At 36.4% G+C, this 25,824-nt stretch overlaps 1 protein-coding gene across 1 annotated transcript; it reads left to right on the forward strand.

Moving 5' to 3' along the window:
* Positions 1-503: 503 nt before the first annotated feature.
* Positions 504-936, forward strand: LOC129895921 (uncharacterized). The gene has a single exon (XM_055971708.1). The coding sequence runs from the start codon at positions 597-599 to the stop codon at positions 837-839; it is 243 nt and encodes an 80-aa protein (XP_055827683.1). The 5' UTR covers positions 504-596; the 3' UTR covers positions 840-936.
* The last annotated feature ends 24,888 nt before the right edge of the window (positions 937-25,824 follow it).

Genomic DNA, 25,824 nt, shown 5'->3' on the forward strand with positions numbered 1-25,824 from the left:
GTTGTTAACGGTCTACATAAACATGGTGTAATTATTACAAAAGACCTTTAATATACAATGATGATTCTATATTTGGATTGAAATTTAGTTAATTGAAATTGAATTCTCAGAATAATTAGAGGATATTTCGACCACCCAAAAAAGCGGTGCAATGAATTTAGTTCTTTTCTTACTAAAGGATGAGTATGAAACTTTTTTTTGGTGTCGTCACGACAACGTAAAATTCAACCTTATAGGTGTTAGGTACTCTATGCATTTCCTTTTTACTTATAAATCGTCTCTTATATATATTTTTTTATCATAAATTTAAATATAAAATTTTCATATTTAAAATAATATTAAAAGTAGTATAACTCACCATTCAAAATCACATACCTTGGAAAACGAGGAAGTAACTTTTTATTTTGGTGGATAAAGTTAACATGTAAGAGTAGTCCCACGTAGTGTTTGGCAATTGACACACATCTTTTCCAAATAAAACGTGGCGTGGTTATGTATTTTATGACAAAACTTTAACCGACCTAGGAGATAGATATATAAATGCAATGGATATCTTCATTTTCATATGAAAAAACCAATTCTCATAAAAATTGAAAATGTCAGGGGCACAAGGTGCACAGCCCAAGGAATCTGTTACAGCAACAACCTATGAATCAATTGTCAAAGAAGAGAATAAGCCAAGAATGGATATTCATTCTCGTGAGGATGAAAAAGGGATAGAAATTGATAAGATTCAAGACAAGGTAGATGATGCTGCTGGTAAAGGTGGTCCTGTTTTTGGGGCCGGTAAAGACGACGATGACAAGAAGGATTTGGGAGTTACCGGCACAGCCGAGTAAAACTATTTATTACAACAACTACTTTCTAGTGTTCTTTTATTTTAAGGATGTATGTATAGTTAGCAGACTCTTGTTTGGTATGTATTTATTTTAAGTGCTTTTGGAGTAAATAAACTTTTAAGTATTTGGTTTAAAACTATAATAATAATAATAAATTAAGTTAGAAGTTATCTAAACTAGAATTTCAAACTTATGTTTGGCATATAACTCAAAAATCATAAGTTAATTCACACAAACTTCTTTCCTAGTCTGGAAACTTGAATGAAGCAACAAACAAATATGGGGAAAAAATTAAGAATTAATTTGAGCCCATTAATTGAATTTATAGTGTTCTTTTAAGGAATTTAATTTCTTTTAGTACTCAAGGTTATATAATTATTTATAAGATTATTTTTTCCTATAATAATGGAACGAGTAAATTTAATTGGTATAAATCATATCAATCCAGAAAGTAATGGTGTTTCAGAATTTTCATACGTAAAACATTGAGAAAACGAGAATTGTTTTTTTTTTTGGGAATTTTCAGATATACTTTTAACTTTTTAAGCATAGTTATTTATTCCATAGGGGTATAGCGAATTACATAAATTTGTCATTATTTATCATTATATAAATGTTGTAGCGAATTATATAAATGTTGTAGCGAATTATACAAAAATTGTAGCGAATTATACACAAATACTATATCTACGAATTATTACGAATTATTTGTATATTGAAGTATACCATAGTAAATATTTTGTCATGTCATTATACAAATGTTGTAGCGAATTATATAAAAGTTGTAGTGAATTATATAAATGTTATATTTATGAATTATTTTTATATTGAAGTATATATATATATATATGTGTGTGTGTGTGTGTGTGAAGTTGGTATATATAGATATTTGTATATCTAGCGGCTATAGATCAAGAGAGGGATTAGATAAATGTTATATTTGTGTGTGTGTGGTTGTGTTTGTGTTTGTTTTGGTATATATAGAGAGGGAGGAGAGTTTTAAACTATTAACACTTAAATGAAACTATACTCTAAGCATGTAATATAGTAATAAAGTTTGTCATATCGTATAATTTTTTTTTTTGGATTTAACGGTAGATTTTCATTCATAACAAGAAATGTACGATCACAGCAGTATTGGACTACCTGCTCATTCCTTTATCAATCTACTAATCTATAATCAAATAAAATAAATCACTTATATAGATCATTGATACTGTCTGTCCTGAACTATGGATAGGTACTATGCCACTTTGCCCTTTTCTGGCTCTTGATGTGCATATGCATCACGATTTGCTTCAGTAGTTCATCAGCTTTCATGCTCTTATTTTGAAATAGCTTTGACTTTTGATGTGCACATGCATCACGATTTGCTTCAGTACTTCATTATCTTTCATGCTTTTATTCTGAAATCTGATCTTGTTCCTTTCTTTCCATATTTCAAACACTATCGTATCAAACACACTGCTTACAATTTCAGCTCGTCATGCCTTCTTATTGAAATGTAGTCAAGAATGTAATTGTTGAAAGAGTTTGTTAGAAAAGGTACAGGTTATTAGTTGGTTAAAGTTAGTTAGCTAGAATGTGAAACAGTTGTCAAGTTAGTTAGCTAGCATGTGAAGATCACAAATGTGAAGTGTGTGATCTCTATAAATAGGGACTATGTAAAGTTGATTATCAATATAGAAAACTTCTGCTTCTCTTCTTCCTCGTTCCCTTTTTTCGCTCTCTTCTTCAGTGAGCTTGTAGCTCATAGCAATGGAGGTTTACTCCATTAGCTTATAAACTTAATATGGTATTAGAGCAGTGTCGATTTGAGTCTAATTTTTCGTGAAATTGTAGTGTTCTTAGAGTCTAAGATCTAGCAATGGCAGAGCTAACTATAGCAACACTTTAACACAATCATCCACTATACTTGCAGCCTTCAGATGCACCTGGTGTAGCACTCATTGCGACTAAGCTCACAGGGACTGAGAACTATGGCCTTTGGAGTAGATCGATGAGGTTAGTACTGTTGGTAAAGAATAAGATAGATTTCATAGATGGAATTTGCTTAAAGATCATGTACAAGGATGAACTAGCAGCTCAATGGGAAAGGTGCAATACTGTTAGATTTTTAAACAGATAAGAAAAAATAAGGTTTAGCAACAGATTTTACATTCATATGACATCTTACATAAGGCTTGAATACATATAGCTATATAAGCTTTTTCAAAAAGTAAGTAGAGTCTATACCTATCCAACCACTTACAAAATAAATTCCATAAAACAAGGACTACCCTTCCTTTACAAATCAAACATAATATTTAAAAAGAGAACACTATTAGACTAAAAAACTATCTAGAAAATCTTATTTTCTAACACTCCTCCTTGAGATTTTTCTTGGATACTCCCAGCTTAGCCCTTAGAACTTTAAATTTCCCCTTAGGAAGAGCCTTGGTCATGATGTCTGCAATCTGCTGATCTGAGCTGCAATGAACAAGTTTAACTTTGCCATCCTTCTCTGCTTGTCTGATAGCGTGAAACTTCATATTTATATGCTTGCTACGACCATGTTGCACTGGATTTTTGGCCATAGATATTGCTGACTTGTTGTCAACCTTAATGACAGTAGCTTCAATGTCATTTTGCTCCAGATCACATAGAATCTTTCTTAACCATAGAGCTTGATTAGTTGCACCAGCAGCGGCGATGTATTCAGCTTCTGCAGAAGATTGAGCTACCACCTCTTGCTTCTTTGAATTCCATGAGAACATGCCTAAACCAAGTGTAAAAGCATATCCAGAAGTACTTTTCATATCATCAATGCTTCCTGCCCAATCACTATCTGAATAACCCATCAATTTCCCTTGCTCTTCCTTTTTAAACCAAATACCAAAATCAGCAGTTCCCTTGATATACCTCAACGTTCGCTTAGCGACACCAAGATGAAATTGACTCGGAGCATGCATAAATCTCGATAGAAGACTTGCTGCGAACATGAGATTAGGTCTTGTTGCTGTCAAATACAGCAAACTACCTATTAAACTTCTATAAACTGCAGGATCAGCCCTATCACCTCCTTCAAACTTCAAAATCTTTTCATTGTGAACTAGTGGGGTCGATACATGCTTGCATCTCTCCATCTTGAATCTTTTAAGAATATCCCATGCATATTTTCTCTGTGAAATGAAGATTCCATTTGTAGCTTGACGAATCTCCATTCCCAGAAAGTAATTCATTTCACCCAAATCAGACATTTCAAAATTGGTCTCCATTTCTTGCTTGAATTGATTTATCATAGCTTCATTGCTTCCTGTTAACAGAAGATCATCAACATAGAGTGACACCAAAAGCACATCTCCTCTTTTAGCCTTCTTCACATATAAAGTGGCTTCATTGTCACTTCTCTTGAAGCCACAATAAATAAGATGAGAATCAATCTTACTGTACCAGGCTCGAGGAGCTTGCTTTAATCCATACAATGCCTTATGTAGCTTGTAGATTTTATCCTCCATTCCTGCAACTTGAAATCCTTCTGGTTGGTCGATATAAATCTCCTCCTGCAGCTGTCCATTTGAGAATGCTAATTTCACATCCAAATGATACAATTTCCAATTTGATTGAGCTGCCAAAGCAAATAGAAGCCTTATTGTATCATGTCGTGCAACTGGTGCAAATGTGTCTCCATAATCCAGACCTGCAACTTGCGCATAATCTTTCACAACAAGCCTTGCCTTGTATTTATAAACTGAACCATCTGGATTAAGTTTGGTTCGATAAACCCATTTCACCCCTATTACATTTCTGTCTTTTGGTTTATCAACCAGCTTCCAAGTATCATTCTTCTCTATCATACCAATCTCCTCCTTCATAACTTCAATCCAAACTTCATGTCTTGATGCTTCTTGATAGCTATTTGGCTCTGATATTGCAACATTACATCTTTCATATATCTCAGAAAGGGACTTTGTTTTCAAAATGGGCGAATCAAGTGAGGATTCCCCATCTGATTCTTCATCTTTTTCCAAATTTTCAGAGCCAAATGATTGGATTTCAGGCAGCGGACGCAAGTTCTGAAAATCTGCATTATCTTTCTCAATTTGCTCCTTATCACAGTTCCAAAAAGCATGCTCATCTACTACAACATCTCTTCTGATGGAAATACTTTTTGTTTGCAAGCTGAAAACTCTATAACCTTTGGCTTGCAATGAATAACCAATAAAGATCCCCAATTCACCTTTTGGTTCAAGTTTGCTTCTTTTGACTGAAGGAACATGAGAATAGCAAATCGAACCAAAGATTTTTAAGTGCTTGGCGGATGGTTTTATTCCACTCCAAGCCTCAATAGGAGTTTTCTTATCCACAGCTTTAGTTGCCAACCTATTTAAAAGATATACTGAAGTATAAACAACTTCTGCCCAAAAGCTTTGCGGTAGTTTCTTTTCAAGCAACAAACATCTAGCCATTTCAACAATAGTCCTGTTTTTCCTCTCCGAGACTCCATTTTGTTCGGGTGAATAACTTACTGTCAACTTGTGATCAATCCCCATATCTTCACAATACTTATTGAACTCATTTGAAGTGTATTCACCACCATTGTCCGATCTCAAAGACTTCAGCTTACAACCACTTTGTCTTTCAACAAAAGCTTTAAATTTCTTAAAAACTGAAAATACTTGGGACTTGCTACTCAAAAAATACACCCAAGTCATCCTTGTTAAGTCATTAATAAAGAGAACAAAATATTTATTTTGTCCTAAAGATGATGTCTGCATAGGTCCACACACATCAGTATGAACTAATTCAAGTTTTTCAGTTGCCCTCCAGGTAGCACTTTTAGGAAATGATTTTCTGTGTACCTTACCCATCTGACATGCCTCACAGACTTCTTTAGACAGTGAGATCTCAGGTAACTCTTTAGTCAAGTCTTTCTCATACATAGACTTTAAAGTAGCATAGTTAAAATGCCCATATCTTTTGTGACACAACCATGACTCATCCATACTTGCAAAATTTGCATTATCAAACTTCCCATCTAAAGGAAATGATTTATCCACCATTTCTACTTTAACAATCAAACTATATTTTGAGTCAAAAACCAAACAATGTTTGCCCTTAAAAATTAAGGAACAACCTTTCGATATCATTTGAGCCACACTTAACAAGTTACATGCTAAACAAGGAACATACAACACATCATGTATAAACTTTGTACCTTGTGTAGTTTGAAAGGCAACTGAACCCTTTCCATGTGCATCGACTGTTTCACCATTTTTCATCCTAACTTTAGCGTTGAATGACTTGTCAAGTGTGTGAAACAAGAGCTCATTGTGTGACATATGACTCATACATCCACTGTCTATGAACCATGAGGATTTGTTGCTTGTGTTTTCTTCGTGAGAAGCCATAAACAAGCTTTCTTCTTCCTTTTCCGACTCTTCAACAAAATTTGCCTGCTGCGCATGATGTTGTTGTGGCTGATTCTGCTTGACCCTATAATTTTTCTCAATATGGCCCATATTTTTACAGAATCTACATTGAATGGATGGCTTTCCTTTGAACCAACAGTCTTTTTCTTGATGATTGGTTCTTTTACAGTGGCTGCAAGGTGGAAACTTCCCTTTCTTTGAAGATTCCTTCCATGGTTTTTCCTTTGCTACTTTATCTCCTTCCATCCTTCTATTGTCCTTCACAAGCTGCTTGCCTTTATGTTGTGCCTGAAATGCCATTTCTGCTACTTCTCCATCTCTTATGCTTGATCTTTGTTCTTGGGCTTGCAACTTGCTGATCAGTTCTGTAACTGATAAAGTCTTTAAATCACAAGATTCCTCTATTGCTGAAATCTTGGACTCGAACCTTGCTGGTAAGCTTATCATCATCTTTTCCACCACCTTTGAATCTGGAAAGATTTCACCAAACAACCTTATTTTGTTTACAACTTCCACAAGTTTGGAGAATACTCTTTCACAGTATCTCCTTCTTTCATCCTTAACATCTCAAATTCTCTTTTAAGAGTTAAGAGTTTGACAGCCTTCACTCTATCACTTCCATCGAACTCCTCTTTTAGCTTATCCCATGCTTCTTTAGGTGTTTCACAAGTCATTATTCTTGTGAAAATCACATCTGAAAGTGCTGAATGAAGACATGTGAGAGCCTTTGGTTTCCTTGACTTCGCATCTTCATAAATCTTCATTTGTGCAACTGTTGGATTTGGTCCAAGTGGAGGAGGATCATCTTCTCTTTCAATTGTTTCCCATAGACTAAGAGCTTTGAAATAAGCCTTCATCTTTATCACCCATATGTGATAATTTTCTCCTGTAAACATAGGAGGGCCTGCACCCAAGAAGCTGTTGGATACTATGTTACTGCTTCTCACTGCTCAGCTCACCTTAAAAGAACTGGAGAAAACCTTGGCTTTTTTGCCTTCACAGATCCCTCAAGAAGAAGGGCTCTTGATACCACTGTTAGATTTTTAAACAGATAAGAAAAAATAAGGTTTAGCAACAGATTTTACATTCATATGACATCTTACATAAGGCTTGAATACATATAGCTATATAAGCTTTTTCAAAAAGTAAGTAGAGTCTATACCTATCCAACCATTTACAAAACAAATTCCATAAAACAAGGACTACCCTTCCTTTACAAACCAAACATAATATTTAAAAAGAGAACACCATTAGACTAAAAAACTATCTAGAAAATCTCATTTTCTAACAAATACAATAGTACTATCGTGGATAAGCAGCACATCAATAGTATATGCATCGAATGCTAAACGTGTGTGGGAAGATTTCAAGGAGAGATTTGACAAATTGAATCTTACTAGAATATATCAACCGTGGTCAGAGATAGCTACTTTAAAGCAAGTTACAGATTCTGTCACAAATTACTATTCTAAATTGAGAAAATTGTGGGATGAACTTGATGTATTGGTGCCTTCTCCTTCGTGTGAATGTGCTGGAACTAAGCCCTAAATTGAGCATCTACATCAACAAAGGCTGATGATGTTCCTGATGGGGCTAAATGAGTCTTATAGTCATGTGAGGAGTGATATGTTACTAAAGACTGAAGTGCCTAATGTGAATCAGACATATGCAACAGTGATTCAAGAAGAGAGTCAAAGATCCTTAGGTGTGGTAGACTCAAATAAAGAACCACTTACTATGATGGCAAGTAAGGGACAAGGTTTCAAAGGAAGGAAGTTGAATCCAGGAAATACAGGATGTAAGATTTGTGGCTATAAAAATCATGTGTCAGAAAAGTGTTATAGGTTGGTAGGATATCCTTTTGACTTCAAGAGTAAGAAAAAGCAATTAGGATCAAATGGATCTTATCAGAATAACAATGATAGTTACAGATCTGGTCCTCACAATAGTTCTCACAATCATATTGGAAATTTTAGATCTAAGGCTAACAATGCTGCAATGGAGAGACAGAAACAAGAGTATGAACTCACAGAGGAAGAACACAGTCAAGTAAGGAACTTACTACATAACAGGGAATGCAAAACTAACTTGGCAGAAATGTTTCTTTAATGACTGAATCCTCCACATAGGATTGGATAATAGATTTAGAAGCAACTTATCATATTACTTCATATGAAGATTTACTGAATGAGTTGAAAAATATGAGGGGAGAACAATCTAGTACAGTGCAATTGCCAACAAGAAATAGAGCTCAAATAAAAAGCACAGGAAACTCAGTCATTTTTGAGAACATGACAGTGAAAAATGTACTTCATGTACCTTATTTCAAATTCAATTTACTCTCAGTAGCAAGACTCACTAAGGATCTATCCTGCAGCGTGAGTTTTTTCCCATATTTTTATGTGTTGCAAGATCTTTACCGTGGTTAAAGTGATGGAATTGGTAGAGAGAGTGATGTTATGCACATACTGAAGAATCAAGTCAAAGCAATGATGAATTCATCTTTAATAAAGGACTTCAATCTAACTGAGTTGTGGCATTTCAGGCTAGGACATCCATCCATCAAAGTAGTAGAACACATCTCCTATCTTAAGAAGCACCTAGGTACTAAAATACACTATGACTGTGAAATATGTCCAGTAGCAAAACAAAGTAGGCTAAGCTTTCCTGATAGTATAACTAAGTTAGATCATGCTTTCCAGCTCTTATATATTGATGTATGGGGACCTTACAAGGTTCTTACTTATGATAAAAAGAAATACTTTGTGACAATAGTTGATGATTACAGTAGATTCACTTGGCTATGTCTAATTCAGCACAAAACTAATGTACATATGGTGTTGAAAGATTTTTTAATGCTAGTTAATACACAGTTTGGTGTCAAGGTGAAAATTGAGAGGTTTGATAATGGTACTGAATTTTTTAATTTCAAATGCAACACCTTGTTCACTTCTTTGGGCATAGTTTATCAAAGCTCCTGTGCATATACTCCTCAACAGAATGGAATAGTTGAGAGAAAACACAGACATATCTTGAACACAACCAGAGCATTAAGGTTTCACAGTGGAGTACCTATTAGATTTTGGGGAAATTATGTTAAAACAATAGCTTATTTGATTAGCAGAACTCCTACAGCAGTCTTACAAGGCAAAACACCATTTGATATGTTATATGGCAAGAAACCTAAAATAGATCACATGAAAGTATTTGGGTGCCTATGTTTTGCCTCAGTCTTGCCAAAGTTGGATAAGTTTTCTCCAAGATCTAAGAGGTATGTGTTCATGGGTTATTTAAAAACACAAAAGGGATATATAATCATGGATCTGGATACTCATCTTTTTTTTTGTGAGCAGAGATGTCACATTCATGGAACATGTATTTCCATTCAAAGAGGACACAATAGATGCACCACCTCCTTTTTATGACTCTAGTGTGTAGACCGATATATTTTTTCTAGTTTCTGACACTCTTTATGACCAGGTAGAGGGTCATCATGGTGATCCACCTCCAGAGGTTATAGATCATGTGGAGGTTCCTGCAGATTATGTAGCTCCACTAAATCATATACCTCACCCTTTGAATCCTATAGATGAGCCACCTGTTTTTACTTCTGTAGCTGTGACACCAGAGCATTTATCAGCACATACATCTCCTAAAGTTGATATGGTTACTCCCATTCCTTCTAGGAGGACTGCCAGGACCTCTAAACCACCACTCTGGCATAAGGATTACAAGACTAACATGACTTGCATGTATCCCATAGCTAACTGTCTATCCTATGATCATGTTGCACCCTCCTGCCAACCTACATCTCAGCTTTTTCAGTAGTAATAGAGCCAATAAATTTTCAGGAGGCCTCTAAATACTAGGAATGGATAGATGCTATGCAAGCTGAAGTTGATGCACTGGAACAAAATCATTCTTGGACAGTAGTTGATCTACCTCCTGGTAAATTTACTATTGGTTCCAAATGGGTTTACAAGGTACAACACGAGGCTAATGGTGAACTAGAGAGATATAAAGCTAGGTTGGTAGCCAAAGGTTATAACCAACAAGAAGGACTTGACTACTATGAAACTTTCTCACCAGTAGCAAAGATGGTTACTGAGAGAACTGTTATTTGAGTAGCATCATCTCATAACTGGCCCATTTTCCAAATGGATGTCCACAATACTTTCCTTCAAGGAGACCTTCTTGAGGAAGTCTACATGGAATTACCTCAGGAATTTCATAGGCAAGGGGAGCATAAGGTTTGCAGACTTCTCAAGTCATTATATGGGCTGAAATAGGCCTCTAGACAGTGGAATCTCAAGCTAACTGAGGCACTGACTATAGCTGGATATCAACAAAGTCCATATGATCACTCACTTTTTACAAAGAAAATTGAAAATGATATTGATGTTGTATTAATCTATGTAGATGACCTTCTTATAACAGGGAACAACAACACTCTAATTCAAGAGTTGAAAGCTACACTGCATGGCAATTTTAAAATGAAAGACCTTGGTGAACTGAAGTACTTTCTTGGAATTGAAGTGTTGAGATCCAAAGATGACATTGCACTTAATCAGAGGAAGTATACACTGGAGTTGATTTCTGACTGTGGTCTTGGAGGTTCTAAACCTGCAAGTATACCAATTGAGGCAAATGTAAAACTAACTACTGTTGACTATGATGAGGTTACAGGGAAAACAAATGATCCTATACTCAAAGAAATCACTGCATATCAGAGACTCATTGGGAGGTTATTATATTTGACAACTACTAGACCAGACATAAGTTTTGTAGTACAGGTATTATCTCAATTCACGCAAAGACCCAAGGTGTCTCATTGGGAAGCTGCATTGAGATTGGTAAGATATATCAAAAGATGTCTTGGACAAGGACTATTGCTGAGCAGTGTAGCTAGCAATCAGTTAGAGGCTTACTGTGATTCAGATTGGGCTTCATGACCAAATACTAGATGATCTGTGATTGGGTATGTGGTCAAGTTAGGAAGCTCATTGATATCTTGGAAGTAAAAAAAATAGCATACAGTTAGTAGAAGCTCAACTGAAGCTGAGTATAGAAGCATGTCAACAGTTGTATCTGAGGTCATATGGCTGCTAGGTGTGCTGAAAGAGTTGAATGCGAATGTGACAATTCCTGTGAGATTGCATTGTGACAGCAAAGCTTCTATCCAGATTAGTGCTAATCCTATCTTCCATGAGAGGACCAAGCATATTGAAATTGATTGCCACTTTGTGAGGGAAAGGATCACCAGTGGATTAATAAAGACAGAATATATGAACACAAAAGAGCAACTGACAGATCTTCTAACCAAAGGTTTGGGAACATCTCAACATCACATATTGTTGAACAAGCTTGGAGTTTTCAATGTCTACACAAGCTCCAGCTTGAGGGGGAGTATTGAAATGTAGTCAAGAATGTAATTGTAATTGTAAAGAGTTAGCAGTTGAAAAAGTTTGTTAGAGAGAGTGTTAGAAAAGGTACAGGTAGGTTAGTTGGTTACAACTGTCAAGTTAGTTAGCTAGCACGTGAAGATCACAAATGTGAAGTGTGTGATCTCTATAAATAGGGACTATGTAAAGTTGATTATCAATATAGAAAACTGTTGCTTCTCTTCTTCCTCGTTCCCTTCTGTCGCTTTCTTCTTCAGTGAGCTTGTAGCTCATAGCAATGGAGGTTTACTCCATTAGCTTATAAACTTGATACTTCTATTTTTCCATCATACGTACTCAATATAGTTCAGTCCTTCAATCTTGAATAACTCTGTTAAAGCCCAACCATTCACATAATCTACTCCACAATGCTGTCACCTGACATTCAAAGAATAGATGACTAAATGTTTTCGTTTTCAATCCATAGTAAGCATAATCAGAGGTAGTTGGATCCCATACTTTATCAGCCTATCTATCGATGCTAATCTTTTTTGGACTGCTAGTCATACAAAGAATTTGAATTTTGAATGCATTTTGGGGGTCTAATATTAATGACCCTTCAATTAGCTTTGGGATACTGAGGCATTAACCTTGTGTACATATTATGTGTTGAGAACTTATTGCCAATTAGAATTTGCACCAAAAGCTGAAACTAGGGCACCTTGATTTACCTGTCCTTATAGAATTCTTCAATTCGTTGAAGCCAAAATCTTCCTCACAACTTAAGAAGCATTCTTAGGTATTTGGGACTCTTTCAATATCTTGCCTTCTTATAAAATGGTTGTGTAGCCATTGGATCAACAAACATTCTTTGTGCCTTGTTGTATGCCACAGTTGCTCCAAAATAGCAATTCTATTTTAAAGACATAAGTTGATAACATTCAATTCACCAGTTGCAGCAAAGTAGAAATTCTATTTCAAAGTTGATAATATTCAATTCACCAGTTGTTCTTCAAGACATCAAAACATTTTTCAATATAGTAGTTGCACCAGTCCATAAGAAAATTCTACATTTTGTTCAATATTTTTCATCACTTTCTTAGAAATTAGAAAAATATGAGATCAGTAAGTGTGCACACCAAATAATACAGATTTAATCAATTGTACGCTTTTAGCATAAGAGAGTAATTTAGCAGACCAACTGGTAATCTTCGTAGTGATTTTCTCTATTAATAGAAGAAAGTAATTGACACTAAGCTTTTTAGAATATTAGATGCTAAAGGAATACGTAGATATGTGAAAGGTAGCTTACTTTCAGCATGTCCGAACACCTCATGAATAACTTCCTTAGAGTGTACAACGACGCCAACAATGTATAAAAAGCTCTCATCTACATTTGCCTATAACCCAGAAGTCTTGGAAAACCTGATGAACATCTCAACAAAAATAATATCTAACTTATAATCTATCAAGAGATCATCTGCAAAATAGACATGAATACTATCCAACTTGGTTGAAAATTGAAATTTTCAATCTTTGCTAAGTGATAGATACTCCATAATCAGTAAAAATAGATAAGGAAACATAGGGTCCCCTTGTCTAATACTTTTAGTAGCAAAAGAATAGATCATACCTCCATTTAGTATCAATGAATATGACACTCTATAGTCACACAAGTTACAATTCATTGAGTAAATTTTGCAGGGAAATCCATATCAATTAGCAACTTCCTCGTAAAACTCCATTCCAAAATATCAGAAGCTTTTCTTAGATACACCTTAAAGACATACTTTGTGAGATCTCTTTTCTAGAGTAGCATTTAGAAATCTCATGGCTAAACAAGATATTATCAATAATGCTCCTGCCCTCAACAAAAGCTGATTGGGAGCACTCTACTAACTCTACAATTACAATCTTAATTCTCCTATTCAATATTTTTGATATTATTTTGTAAAATATAGTGCATGAGCTATAGGTCTAACGTCCTTTACTTTTGTAGGAGTTGACACTTTAGGAATCAAGGTTATAGCAGTAATATTAATAACAAGATAGAGGATATCAATAGTGAAGAATTGTTGTACAGCTTGTACTATCTCACATTCTATAAGCTCCTAGTTCTTAGTGAAGAATTCAATAAGGGATCCATCAACCCCTGGAGCCTTCTCCTTTGACATGAAATTAATAGCATCCTTTATTTTTTCATGTGTCATCTCTCTGATTAATTCTTCTTGTTGTTGGACTGACAAGCATTTTTCATTTCTCACCAGCATAAAGTCTAAGCAAGAAAGCTCAGTAGCACATTCTCCCATCAATCCTGAGAATATAGTAATAAATTCATTTTCAATAGCCAGTGAATTAGTTAGTTTGACATTACTCTTAGTACAAAATGAATGTTATTTCATTGTGGCTACTTCTCATTAACACTGAGTATGAAAATACTTAAGAGTTACCATCTCGACTCTCAATCCTGTAGTTCTTGCTTTGTGTCTTAGAGCTTCTCTTGCTTTGTGCCTAAGAGATTTTTCTTTTATATTGCTTCATTTTGCATTTTTCAATACCAACTTCTTTTCTTTATTAAACAAGTCTTGATTCAATATTTAATTCTGAAGTTGGTCTTGTTGGAAAAAATGGGCTAACACAAAAATATATATAGTCAAGAATAGTAGAAATAAAATAGAAAAATAATGTCATCAAAATATTTACGTGGAAATCCTTTTAAATAAGGAAAAAACCACGGGCCAAGAGGAGCAATTGATATCACTATAGTAAGGAATTTTACACTGGTCAGTACCAAGTACAATACTCAAAAATGACTACCACACACTCAAAAAAGAATAACATTCTTTTGATCTCCACCTTACTAAAAAATATCACTCACACTCTATTTTTCTTCACAGACTATTTTCTTATATATACAGTCTATGAAAATCTCACAACTCAAATATTTTGCTCTCTATCTTGGTTGTGAATTGGATGCAAAAATGAAGAGCTGGAGAGCTCCTTTTATAGGAGCTCTTGCACCTACCGTTGCCCCCTTTTGTTGACAAAAAAAAGAGCACAAATAGCTATAAATTTTGAAAACTTTGGCCAACAATTTTTGACAAAAAATTATGGCCAGCAATTTTTGAAAAATAGGTGGGGAACTGGACCCCACAAATCTCCCCCTCCAGTCCCATTCACCAGAAGGAGATATCTTCATCTTCTTAGAGAAAGCTCATGCCAACAAGTTCTTTGCACAATTCGAACTTGTTCCTTGTTACCACTTTGGTCAGCATATCCACAGGATTCTCATTTGTAGAGATATTTTCAACCTATATAGATCCATCTTCTATCTTTTCTCGAATCCAGTGATATCTCACATCTATGTGTTTTGTCCTTGCATGGTACATAGAGTTCATGCTTAAGTCTACTGCACTTTGACTATCACAATAGACGACATACTCCTTTTGATTCAAGCCAAGCTCTTGAAGGAATTGCTTGAGCCATATCATCTCCTTGCCAGCTTCAGTAGCCGCAATATACTCAGCTTCAGTTGTAGACAGTGCAACACACTTCTACAATTTTGACTGCCATGATATAGCTCCCCCTGAAAAAGTAAACAAATATCCAGTAGTGGATTTTCTATTATCAAGGTCACCTGCCATATCAGCATCTGTGTAGCCCTTCAAGATTGGATTTGATCCTCCAAAACACAAATATTTATCTGAGCTTCCTCTTAGATACTTGAGTATCCACTTTACAGCTTCCCAATACTGTTTTCCTGGATTGTCAAGGAATCTGCTGACAACACCAACTGCGTGAGCAATATCAGGTCTAGTGCATACCATTGCATACATTAAACTTCCGACGACAGAGGAATATGGAACCTTGGCCATGCTATCTTTTTCCTCCCTGGCTGTGGGACACATCTTCTTGCTCAACTTCATATGACCAGCAAGAGGTGTGCTAACAGACTTAGCATTCTTCATATTGAAACGCTTCAGTACATGTTCAACGTACTTCTCTTCTGACAGATAAATCTTTCTTTCATCCCTGAGACGAGAAATTCTCATGACCAAAATTTGCTTGGCATGACCCAAGTCTTTCATAGCAAAAGACTTACACAACTCTTTCTTCAGCTCGTCAATCTTGAAAATATTCCTGCTCACAATCAACATATCATCGACATATAGCAGGAGGATGATAAAATTATCTTCAGAATTTTTTTGTACAAATACACAATGATCTGAAGAAGTCTTCTTATAGCCTTGCTCCCTCATAACAGATTCAAACTTTTTGTACCACTGTCTAGGAGCTTGCTTTAGCCCGTAGAGATTCTTTTTGAGTTTGCACACAAAATGTTTTCTACCATTTACTTTGAAGCCCTCAGGTTGTTCCATATAAATTTCCTCTTATAGGTCACCATAAAGAAAAACCGTCTTCACATTCATCTTCTCAATCTCTAAATTTAGACTAGCAGCCAAACCAAGAGTTGTACGAATGGAGGACATTTTCACAATAGGAGAGAATATTTTGTCAAAGTCAATACCCTTCCTTTGACCAAATCCTTTAACAACCAATCTAGCTTTGTACCTGGGCTTCAAACTGTGTTCTTCAACTTTAACTTTGAACACCCACTTGTTCTTCAAAGCTCTCATGCCCTTAGGCAATTTCACCAACTCATAAGTGTGGTTCTCATGTAAAGATTTCATCTCATCTTGCATGGCTTCAATCCATTGATTCTTATGCTCATTTTTTATGGCCTCATAACACTTTGGTTCACCCCTATCAGTAAGTAACACATACTCATTAGGTGAATAACGAGATGAGGGAATACGTTGTCTTGTGGACCTCCTAAGAGGATTATTTACTTCTTCCACAACTTCATTAGAAGAAGCATTATCAATAATAGTATCATTGTTATCATCAGCATCAACATATTTATTTGAAACTTGATTCTGAGCATCTTCATGATCATTATGCCCATCAACATCATGCACACTTGTATGAGGATCTGGATCAAGATGGACTACTCCATCTGAACTTAAAGATTTTAGCTTCTCCGCTTTGTCAATATCTTCAATGGTTTGGTTTTCCATGATGACAACATCGCGACTTCTCACAAGCTTCTTCTCAATTGGATCATATAGCCTATAACCAAATTCATCAAGGCCATATCCAATAAAAATACACTACCTTGTCTTAGCATCTAATTTTGATCTCTCATCTTTTGGCACATGTACAAAGGCTTTGCAACCAAATATTCTCAGATGGTCATAGGAAACATCTTTTTCATACCAAACTTTATTTGGAACATCACTTTGCAAAGCAACAGTAGGAGATAAGTTAATAACATGTGCAGTGGTCAATAAGGCCTCACCCCAAAATGAGTTTGGCAACGTTGCTTCAGAAAGCAAGCATCTAACTCTTTCCATCAAGGTCCTGTTCATCCTTTCAGCCAATCCATTAACCTGAGGAGTCTTAGGAGTTGTCTTCTGGTGTCTAATGCCTTGATGCTTGTAGTATTCATCAAATGGTCCACAATATTCACCACCATTATCAGTACAAATACATTTTAGTTTCCTTCCGGTTTCTCTTTCAACTGAAGCCTGAAACTGCTTAAAGACACTCAACACTTGGTATTTAGTCTTCAGGACATAGATCCAAAGCTTTCTTGAGCAGTCATCAATAAAAGTGGCAAAATAGAGTGCACCACCCATTGTCCTTGTCTTCATTGGACCGCATAAATCAAAATGCACCAACTCAAGTAACTCTGTCTTTCTTGAAGGTAGGTTAGACTTAAAGGAGAGCCTGTTTTGTTTTTCTGCCAAGCAGTGCTCACATTTGTCTAATTTAGCACTTTGAAAATCAGACAACAATTTCTTCTTGGCCAAAACATTGAGTCCTTTCTCACTGATGTGGCTAAGTCTTTTGTGCCACAACGTTGAGAAGTTATCTCTCTTAACTGCATTCACCATATTTGCACAAGTAGAAGCCGTGGTCCAGTATAGACCACAACGTTTGTCACCACGAGCCACAACCAAGGAACCCTTGATGAGTTTCCATTTTCCATTACCATTAGTATTAACATATCCTTCATCATCTAGAATACCAACAGAAATTAGGTGCAGACAAACATCAGGTGCATGTTTTACATTGTTCAAAACTAGTTTAGTTCCAATACTAGTTTCCAAACAGATTGTACCAACACCAACCACCCTAGATACAGTCTCATTACCCATACTCAAGGTTCCAAAGTCACCATGAGTATAGGAAGAGAAAAATTCCTTTTTCTTGATGTCACATGAGATGCGGCACTAGTGTCCACAACCCAGCTTGACTCATCACAAGTAATATTTATGAGGTCTGCATCAAGGACTGTAACAAGATCTTCGGTGGAAACGATGGTTAGGCAATTTTCATTGCCATTTTCTTTATTTTCCTCTTTATTTTTGTTCTCCTTCTTTAATTTCCGACAGAACTTCTTTGTGTGCCCTTTCATGCCACAATGATAGCACTCAATATCCCTAAGTCTGCCTCTAGATTTACTCCTGTTATGTTTTCTATTATGAGAACCACGATTTTTATTTCTCCCCTTGAAGCCAGTTACCAGGACATCCGATGAAGAAGATGAAGAACCTTGAGATTTTCTTCTCATTTCTTCGTTCAAGACACTACTCTTGGCGGAATCCATAGAGATCACACCATCCGGAGCAGAATTTGATAATGAAGTTTTAAATGTTTCCCAATAGTCTGGTAGGGAACCAAGTAGAAGTAAGCCTTGAATTTCTTCGTCAAATTTAATGCCCATAGTAGATAACTGGTTCATGATTCCCTGAAAATTATTCAGGTGATCTGTCATTGGAGAACCATCATGATATTTTAAACTTAACATTTGTTTTATTAAGAACATTTTATTGTTTCCAGTCTTCCGAGCATATAAGCTTTCAAGATGCTCCCATAGGGTACGAGCGTGTGTCTCTCCCGAAATATGGTTCAACATATTATCATCAACCCATTGCCTAATAAATCCACACATCTGTCTGTGCAACAGATTCCACTCTTCATTTGTTTTATTCTCAGGCTTTACAGTGGTAAAGACTGGTTGATAAAAATTCTTGACATAAAGCAAGTCTTCTATTTTTCCCTTCCAAATGGCATAATTAACACCATTCAAGGTAACCATTCTACTAGTGTTGGCTTCCATCGTTTCTCCCCCTCCCAAAAAATATAGCAAATCAAAGTAAATCTTTCCTGATGTGGAAGTTCAGACTATGCTGCAACCACAGAGCATACTCAGATAAAACCTTGCTTTGATACCAGTTTGTTGGGAAAAATGGGCTAACACAAAAATATATATAGTCAAGAATAGTAGAAATAAAATAGAAAAATAATGACACCAAAAAATTTATGTGGAAACCCTTTTAAATAAGGAAAAAACCACGGGCCAAGAGGAGCAACTGATATCACTATAGTAAGGAATTTTACACTGGGCAGTACCAAGTACAATACTCAAAAATGACTACCACACACTCAAAAAAGAATAACACTCTTTTGATCTCCACCTTACTAAAAAATATCGCTCACACTCTATTTTTCTTCACAGACTATTTTCTTATATATACAGTCTATGAAAACCTCACAACTTACCGTTGCCAACTTTTGTTGACAAAAAAAAAGGAGCACAAAGAAGCTGTAAATTTTGAAAACTTTGGCCTACAACTTTTGACAAAAAATTGTGGCCAGCAATTTTTGAAAAATAGGTGGGGAACTAGACCCCACAGGTCTTGTATTATAGGTAACTCCTCCCTTGCTAAGCAAAGTTTCTGCTGGTAAGAGGTCATGTACTTATTGATATCTTTAATTTATAGTTTAAGCTTCTTCGACTTACAAGACACATTTTTCATTAGATGATCAGATTGATTTGGAGTCCACACTAATTGTAATATATTGCTAAATCAGGATCCTTCATGACATTAGGAAAGAACCTAAATGATTTAGGGTGTAGGTTCTGTTGCTGGCAATATTTAACAAGTATGAAAAATGGTCTGATATTAATCGATGGAGCAAATCATCTTATACCTGGCCATATTATTGTAACCACAGAAAATTCCCTAGTGCCCAATCTATCTTGCTGTATACCCTTCTCTTTGTGTTGTTCTTGTTGCAAAAATTATAATGCCACCCTTTACTCCTAAGAGGTGTAAGTTGCACAATGTCTATCAGCCATTGAAAATCATGAGTCTCAGGTTGAGTAACAGGTGAATTCATTCTATCCCCGAGCTAAGCACACTGTTCCTATCAACCTGACATAGCTCACCCCATAGCCTTGCCTTATGTTGCTTCTCAGTCATAGCAAAAACCACAGTGAAAAATATAGTCCTGTGGATTCTTGGGTCTTCAATAATACAATAAATATATTGGTCTTTGATTTCAACAATGTTCACACTTAGAGGACTATTCCATAATAATCAAATTCTACCATTTGGTGTTTCAGTGTAGTAGTGACATGCTTGCCATCTTAAAACTATTTTTTGTATGATTTTTTAAGATCTTGCTACTTTAACTTTAATTCTAAACATCCAAATACTTTAACCTCTTTCTTAGCAAGAAAGAGTTTAATCTCTTTTTGCTTATGGATATGATTGACAACATTCCACGAATTGATATTCATAGTCAATAAAAGGCCGTGTGAGTAGATGCTAGTGAGTTCCATCGGGAAAAATTTGCAAACCTATTTAATGTGAAAAGTTGCAACCTATATAACGTGAAAAATTGCAACCTATTTAACATGAAAAAGTGTTCAATTTTCTAATTCACGGTGCACCTAAAAAATTAACAATTTCCTACGCTATGCATACCTCTTAAAAATTTAACATAAATAGAAAATGCATATGATATATAATTTAACTAGTTAATTTGTACGCAATTCGAGCGATCGAATATATATTAATATCAAAAGAGAATATAATTTATCATTAAAATTTAAAAATGAACATGTATAAGACAACATACAGGATATATTTGATTCACCAATAACTTGGTTCAATTTGCACTTATATCCACTATTCAACAACAAATTTATAAGTAATCTAAAATTACAAAAGTCTTGCTCTAATTCTTTTTTAAACTCTAGTACTCTAGCCTCCTATTAGATTCCTTAATATCAATTGTCTACACTATTGCTCCATCAAAAAAGAAAGTTAAAAGAAGTTCAAGATACATTTCAAATTCTATACTGTATAAAAATATAGTAAAGACATTGAATAACCATAGACATTAATATGCACGCACTAATTATTCTATTTAACTGTGAATAAAAATAATATGTTATAAACTAACTACACCTAATAATTAATAATCTCAACGTGAAGGGAATAAATATCAAGCATCTAAAAATAATTGAAGACATCAAAATGATATTTACCATTTGCCTATTCCTAATACTAAATTAATTTGTTGACGGCAAAATGAGAGAACAATTGCATGAGGGAATGAGAGCTACCACCAACTAATGTGATAAAAACAATTGGATCAACTAACTCTTTTGCATCACAAAATAAAAATAATTAAAAAAAGAAATACATTATACTAAATTAAACGATAAATAAAGAGAAGATTTCATAACTTTTAACTTGGGAGATATATGGATCATATGAATTTGCATATGCAAGAAATTTTCAGACGACATCATGAAAGTTCAACATAAAGATTATCAAAAATATATAGTACGTGACACTTGTAGAAGAGCAAGAACAGATTGATGAACAAATTGTACAACGTAATGATATTAAAAAAGATATGTAGACAATAATTAATTAAACTCGTAATAGCAAGAAATGTTACGATAGAGCTTGTTGTTAACATCTTTCGTATGAATAAAAAAGATAGATATAAAGTGCACAATGATATTGAAATGATAAGAAAGTACAACACTAAGATTCATAGGTAATGCACAACACTATTAAAATGGTATAGCATAACCTTCAAAACTGTCATTTTTTTTACATCCAGCACAATCTACGAATTAAAAATAACAAACAACATCACAATAGCAAATACAAAAAAGCTCCAAACAGAACTAAACCATAAAACGTAAAATTTTAACAACTCTAAGGAAACTTTCCTCCATATACTACCTCTATTGTGCTATCATGCTTTCATGTTCTCAACTTCAGTAATTTCACCGACTTGAAATTTTGAGTTATCTCAATATATCGTTGACTTCTTTTCCTTGTTAGTTATGCCGTCAAAGAACATTTTCACTTCACCGTAAAATATTCAAGATAATATAGGGATGCATGAAAAGCCAACCAAACATGAGAGAGATAATCAAATCATAAACTTCGAAAGAGGAGATTTACCTTTGGTGAGTGAAAGTGCTAAAGTTCGAGCAAATATTCATTTCTTACTATCCACTAATAGATCTAGCTAGTTGAACTAAAAAAAAGTAAACAAAATAAGCATATTTAATATACTAATTGTGAAACCCCTCAAAATTTTCCCTAAGATTCGGGCCTTCTTTGTATACGTGTGGGGCCCATCGTATTTATTTCGAAGTATGTGCTTGAGTTAAGATGAGTCCCTGAGAAATTAGGAGCGTTGGAGGTGATGTGGGGTCATTGAGGACCCCTAGGACCGAGCTAAGTCCAAGAGATCCGTTGTGGCTAAGTTTAGGACGAGTTCATGTAAGGGTCGACTTTTAACGACCCTATCTTTTGAAAGGCGTCACTCTGGGTGGTCCACGACCTATCAAATTAAAGGTCGTCGAGTCTTCTTTCCAACGCCACCAAGAACGTAAATTTTGGAGTTCGGAGTCAAAAGATATGACGATCCTAAGATGAACTAGCACGAAAAAAATTTCATTTTTTGGCCTGAGTTGCAACTGCTGGGGAAATGGCCTTGGCGCTATAAGGGCGCGACGCGCCACTATCGCGCCAGAAACATGCCTCAGTAGTTTGGTCCCTGGCGCGACGCGCCACTAAAAGTTGTGCAGGGTTTTTCAGGCCAAATTCCCAGAATTCAGAACAATGGGCTTGGTGCTGTAAGGGCGCGACGCGCCACTATCGCACCAGAAACAAGCCTCAGTAGTTTGGTCCCTGGCGCGACGCGCTACTAAAAGTTGTGCAGGGTTTTTCAGGCCAAATTCCCAGAATTCAGAACAATGGGCTTGGCGTTGTAAGGGTGCGACGCGCCACTATCGCGCCAGAAACATGCCTCAGTAGTTTGGTCCCTGGCGTGACGCGCCACTAAAAGTTGTGCAGGTTTTAGGCGTGATTGGCCTTGGCGCTGTAAGGGCGCGACGCGCCACTATCGCGCCAAGGGCGTTTTAGCCTATTTTCAGAACTTTTGAGGAGGGGCAATTTGGGAACTTACCCAAATTATATATATGTAACCCTTGGTCTTTTGGGAACCCATTTGGCAGCCCCTACTCTCTCTCTAAAAAGCCCTAGGAGCTTCTTTCTCTCTCTCTTCTTCATCTTCTCCATTTCCAACAAAAAGAGTCCAAGAGCTTCAAGATTTGAGTCCCCCATTGAAGACCCAACATCAAGGTTTCTTCAAATTCTTCAAACAAGGTATGTAAGGCTATCCAAAATATGGGCTAAGTTCACCCATGTGCCCTATTCTTGCTTGAGGTTAGATATTCATGAAAAATAGAGTTCTTGGTATGGTGTATGTCTATATGAACTTTGTCTCCTATTTATATAATGCTTGATGTTCAGAAACAGCCGTCCTACATTGGTAGGAGTCAGGTCTGCGTACACTCTACCCTCCCCAGACCCCACGATGTGGGATTTCACTAGGTTGTTGTTGTTGTTGTTGTTGTATATGTGTTGATGTTGTTGAGCCAAGAAGTCCTTAAATTCCTTCATGATTAGTATGAATTGATGGAGATGAATTGTTGTTATGATTTGTTGACCTCTTTAGCCATGTGAATATGTTGTTTAAGTCAATTTCCTTAAATGCGCTATTCTATTTGAATGGTTGAGTTGAAGTCATAGAATTGTGTTAAATCTTGAGTAGATGTCATAAATGTTCATATAGAGGAGGCTTGATTTAGTTGATATGAGGAAGGAATTGGCAAGTGGACAAGGTCCTAAATGAGACATGTTATTGTGCCTCAATTAAATTGCAAATGAGAACCGAATTGATGAGGTGGTATTATACCACATGAAACTAGCCGTGAGGGCTTGTTTGAGATGATTCGAGGAGTCTTATGAGCATAGAGTCATGGGAGGAGTATCGAGCACCGAAGCGGGTGAGAGTATAGTCCATACTCGAACCCCAGAAACTACGCCGCCAACGTAGGTAAGGATGGAACCGTTAAAGTCGGATGCTTCCCGGGGGATTAGAACCGTTAAAGTCAGATGCTTCCTGTGGGATCGAACCATTAAAGTTGGATGTTTCCCATTTGTATTATCCTGAAATGATAGGACTTGACTAATCGATGGTAATTATGATTAGAGAGGCGTTCATACCCTGGCAAGGTATGGACGAACGTGGCAACAACGTCGGATTGTTGTACTATCACCGGCTCATAGGTGATGGTTGTCGGTTAAGAGAAACTCCGATTTAGGCCTTGTTAGTGCTCTGAGTCAGTTGAGTTAAGTGGCTTATGAGTTAGTCCTGTCTAAACTATTCTTGTTGGACTTAGGACATTGAGTGAGTTGTGATGTATACATGTATGAGTTGAGGTCCTGAGTTGATATTGATGTTTTCTTAATGTGGTTTCATACGACCATTTTACATACTCGTATATTCCATGTACTAACACCATTTGGCCTGCATCATTTCATGATACAGAGATAGGTACTAGAGATCATCAACCAGCGCTCCGTTGAAGATCCACATACACTTCCAGCCAATCGGTGAGTCCTCCTAGTTCCCGGAGGATATTGGGCCTTCTTGTACAGTTTTGTTGTCTCTTCTTTTATTTAGATTGTTGGTAGCCATGGGCTTGTCATTGGCACCTTTTAGACTTGAATAGAGGCTTCGTAGACTGGAGTGTGGGGAGGATTGAACTGTTATCTTGAGGAGTTTTAATTTACTATTCTTGTTGGGTTGTAAATGTTTAGCCTTCGGCCCTTATAGTATGAAAAGTATTTCATTAATTGAGTTCCGCTAAGAGAATGTGAATGAATGAATGAGTGAATGGACCAGGTGGTTCGCTCGGAGGTCAGAAATGGCCTTCGGGCGCCGGTTATGTCTAGGGTACCCTCCCGGGGCGTGACAAACATGGTATCAGAGCACAGAGTTCAAGTGTTCTAGGGAATCTATGAAGACGTGTCTAGTAGAGTCTTGCTTATGGGTGTGTTGTGCACCACACTTATGAGCAGGAGGCTATAGGACATTAGGAATTGTTTCACTTCTTTCATACTCTGAATTCGTGCGATGGAGTTAAACTCCATAAAAACTTCCTTTCTAATTCGTGCATTTATACGTTACAGATAATGCCTCCTAAATGTACCTCTAGCCAGAGGAATGTTGATAATGCGGGGATGCCACAGTCAGAGGCACGCCCAGCAAGGGATAGAGGCCGACCCGCGAGGTATGCGGAGGCACCTTAAGTGCCGTCTACCCCACCTGCACCCACATCAGAGGCTGAATTTCGAGGGGCAATTGCAATGCTCACGCAACTAATGGCTGCCCAAAATGGCAACCAGAGTTCGCCGACTCTCAGCTCTAGTTCCCAGGAGCCATCTGCTGCCATTAGAATTAGAGACTTTCTGAGGATGAATCCACCGGCATTTACGGGTTCTAAGGTTGATGAAGACCTCCAGAACTTTATTGATAAAATGTGGAAGATTCTGAAAGCTATGCATGCTACGGAAATTGAGGGGGTCGAGTTGGTGTCTTATCAACTCAAAGACGTGGCAAACATTTGGTATAACCAATGGGAGCAGAGTAGGGGTGAGGATGCTGAACCTTCTAGGTAGGATGAATTTGAGGGAGCTTTTCTTGACCACTTCTTTCCCCGAGAATTGAGGGAAGCGAAGGTGGAGGAATTTGTTAATCTGAAACAGGAAGGTATGTCGGTTAAGGAGTATGGCCTAAATTTTATCCATCTATCTAGGTATGCTCCAGAAATGATTCCTAATGTGAGAACAAAGATGAGAAAGTTCGTCTCCGGATTAGGGAGGCATGTGAAAAAGGAGTGCAAGGCAGCATTGTTGATCTCGGATATGGATCTTTCCAGATTAATGGTGTATGCTC

Source organism: Solanum dulcamara, chromosome 7 (genome assembly GCF_947179165.1).
Source record: "Solanum dulcamara chromosome 7, daSolDulc1.2, whole genome shotgun sequence".
Classification (NCBI taxonomy): domain Eukaryota; kingdom Viridiplantae; phylum Streptophyta; class Magnoliopsida; order Solanales; family Solanaceae; genus Solanum; species Solanum dulcamara.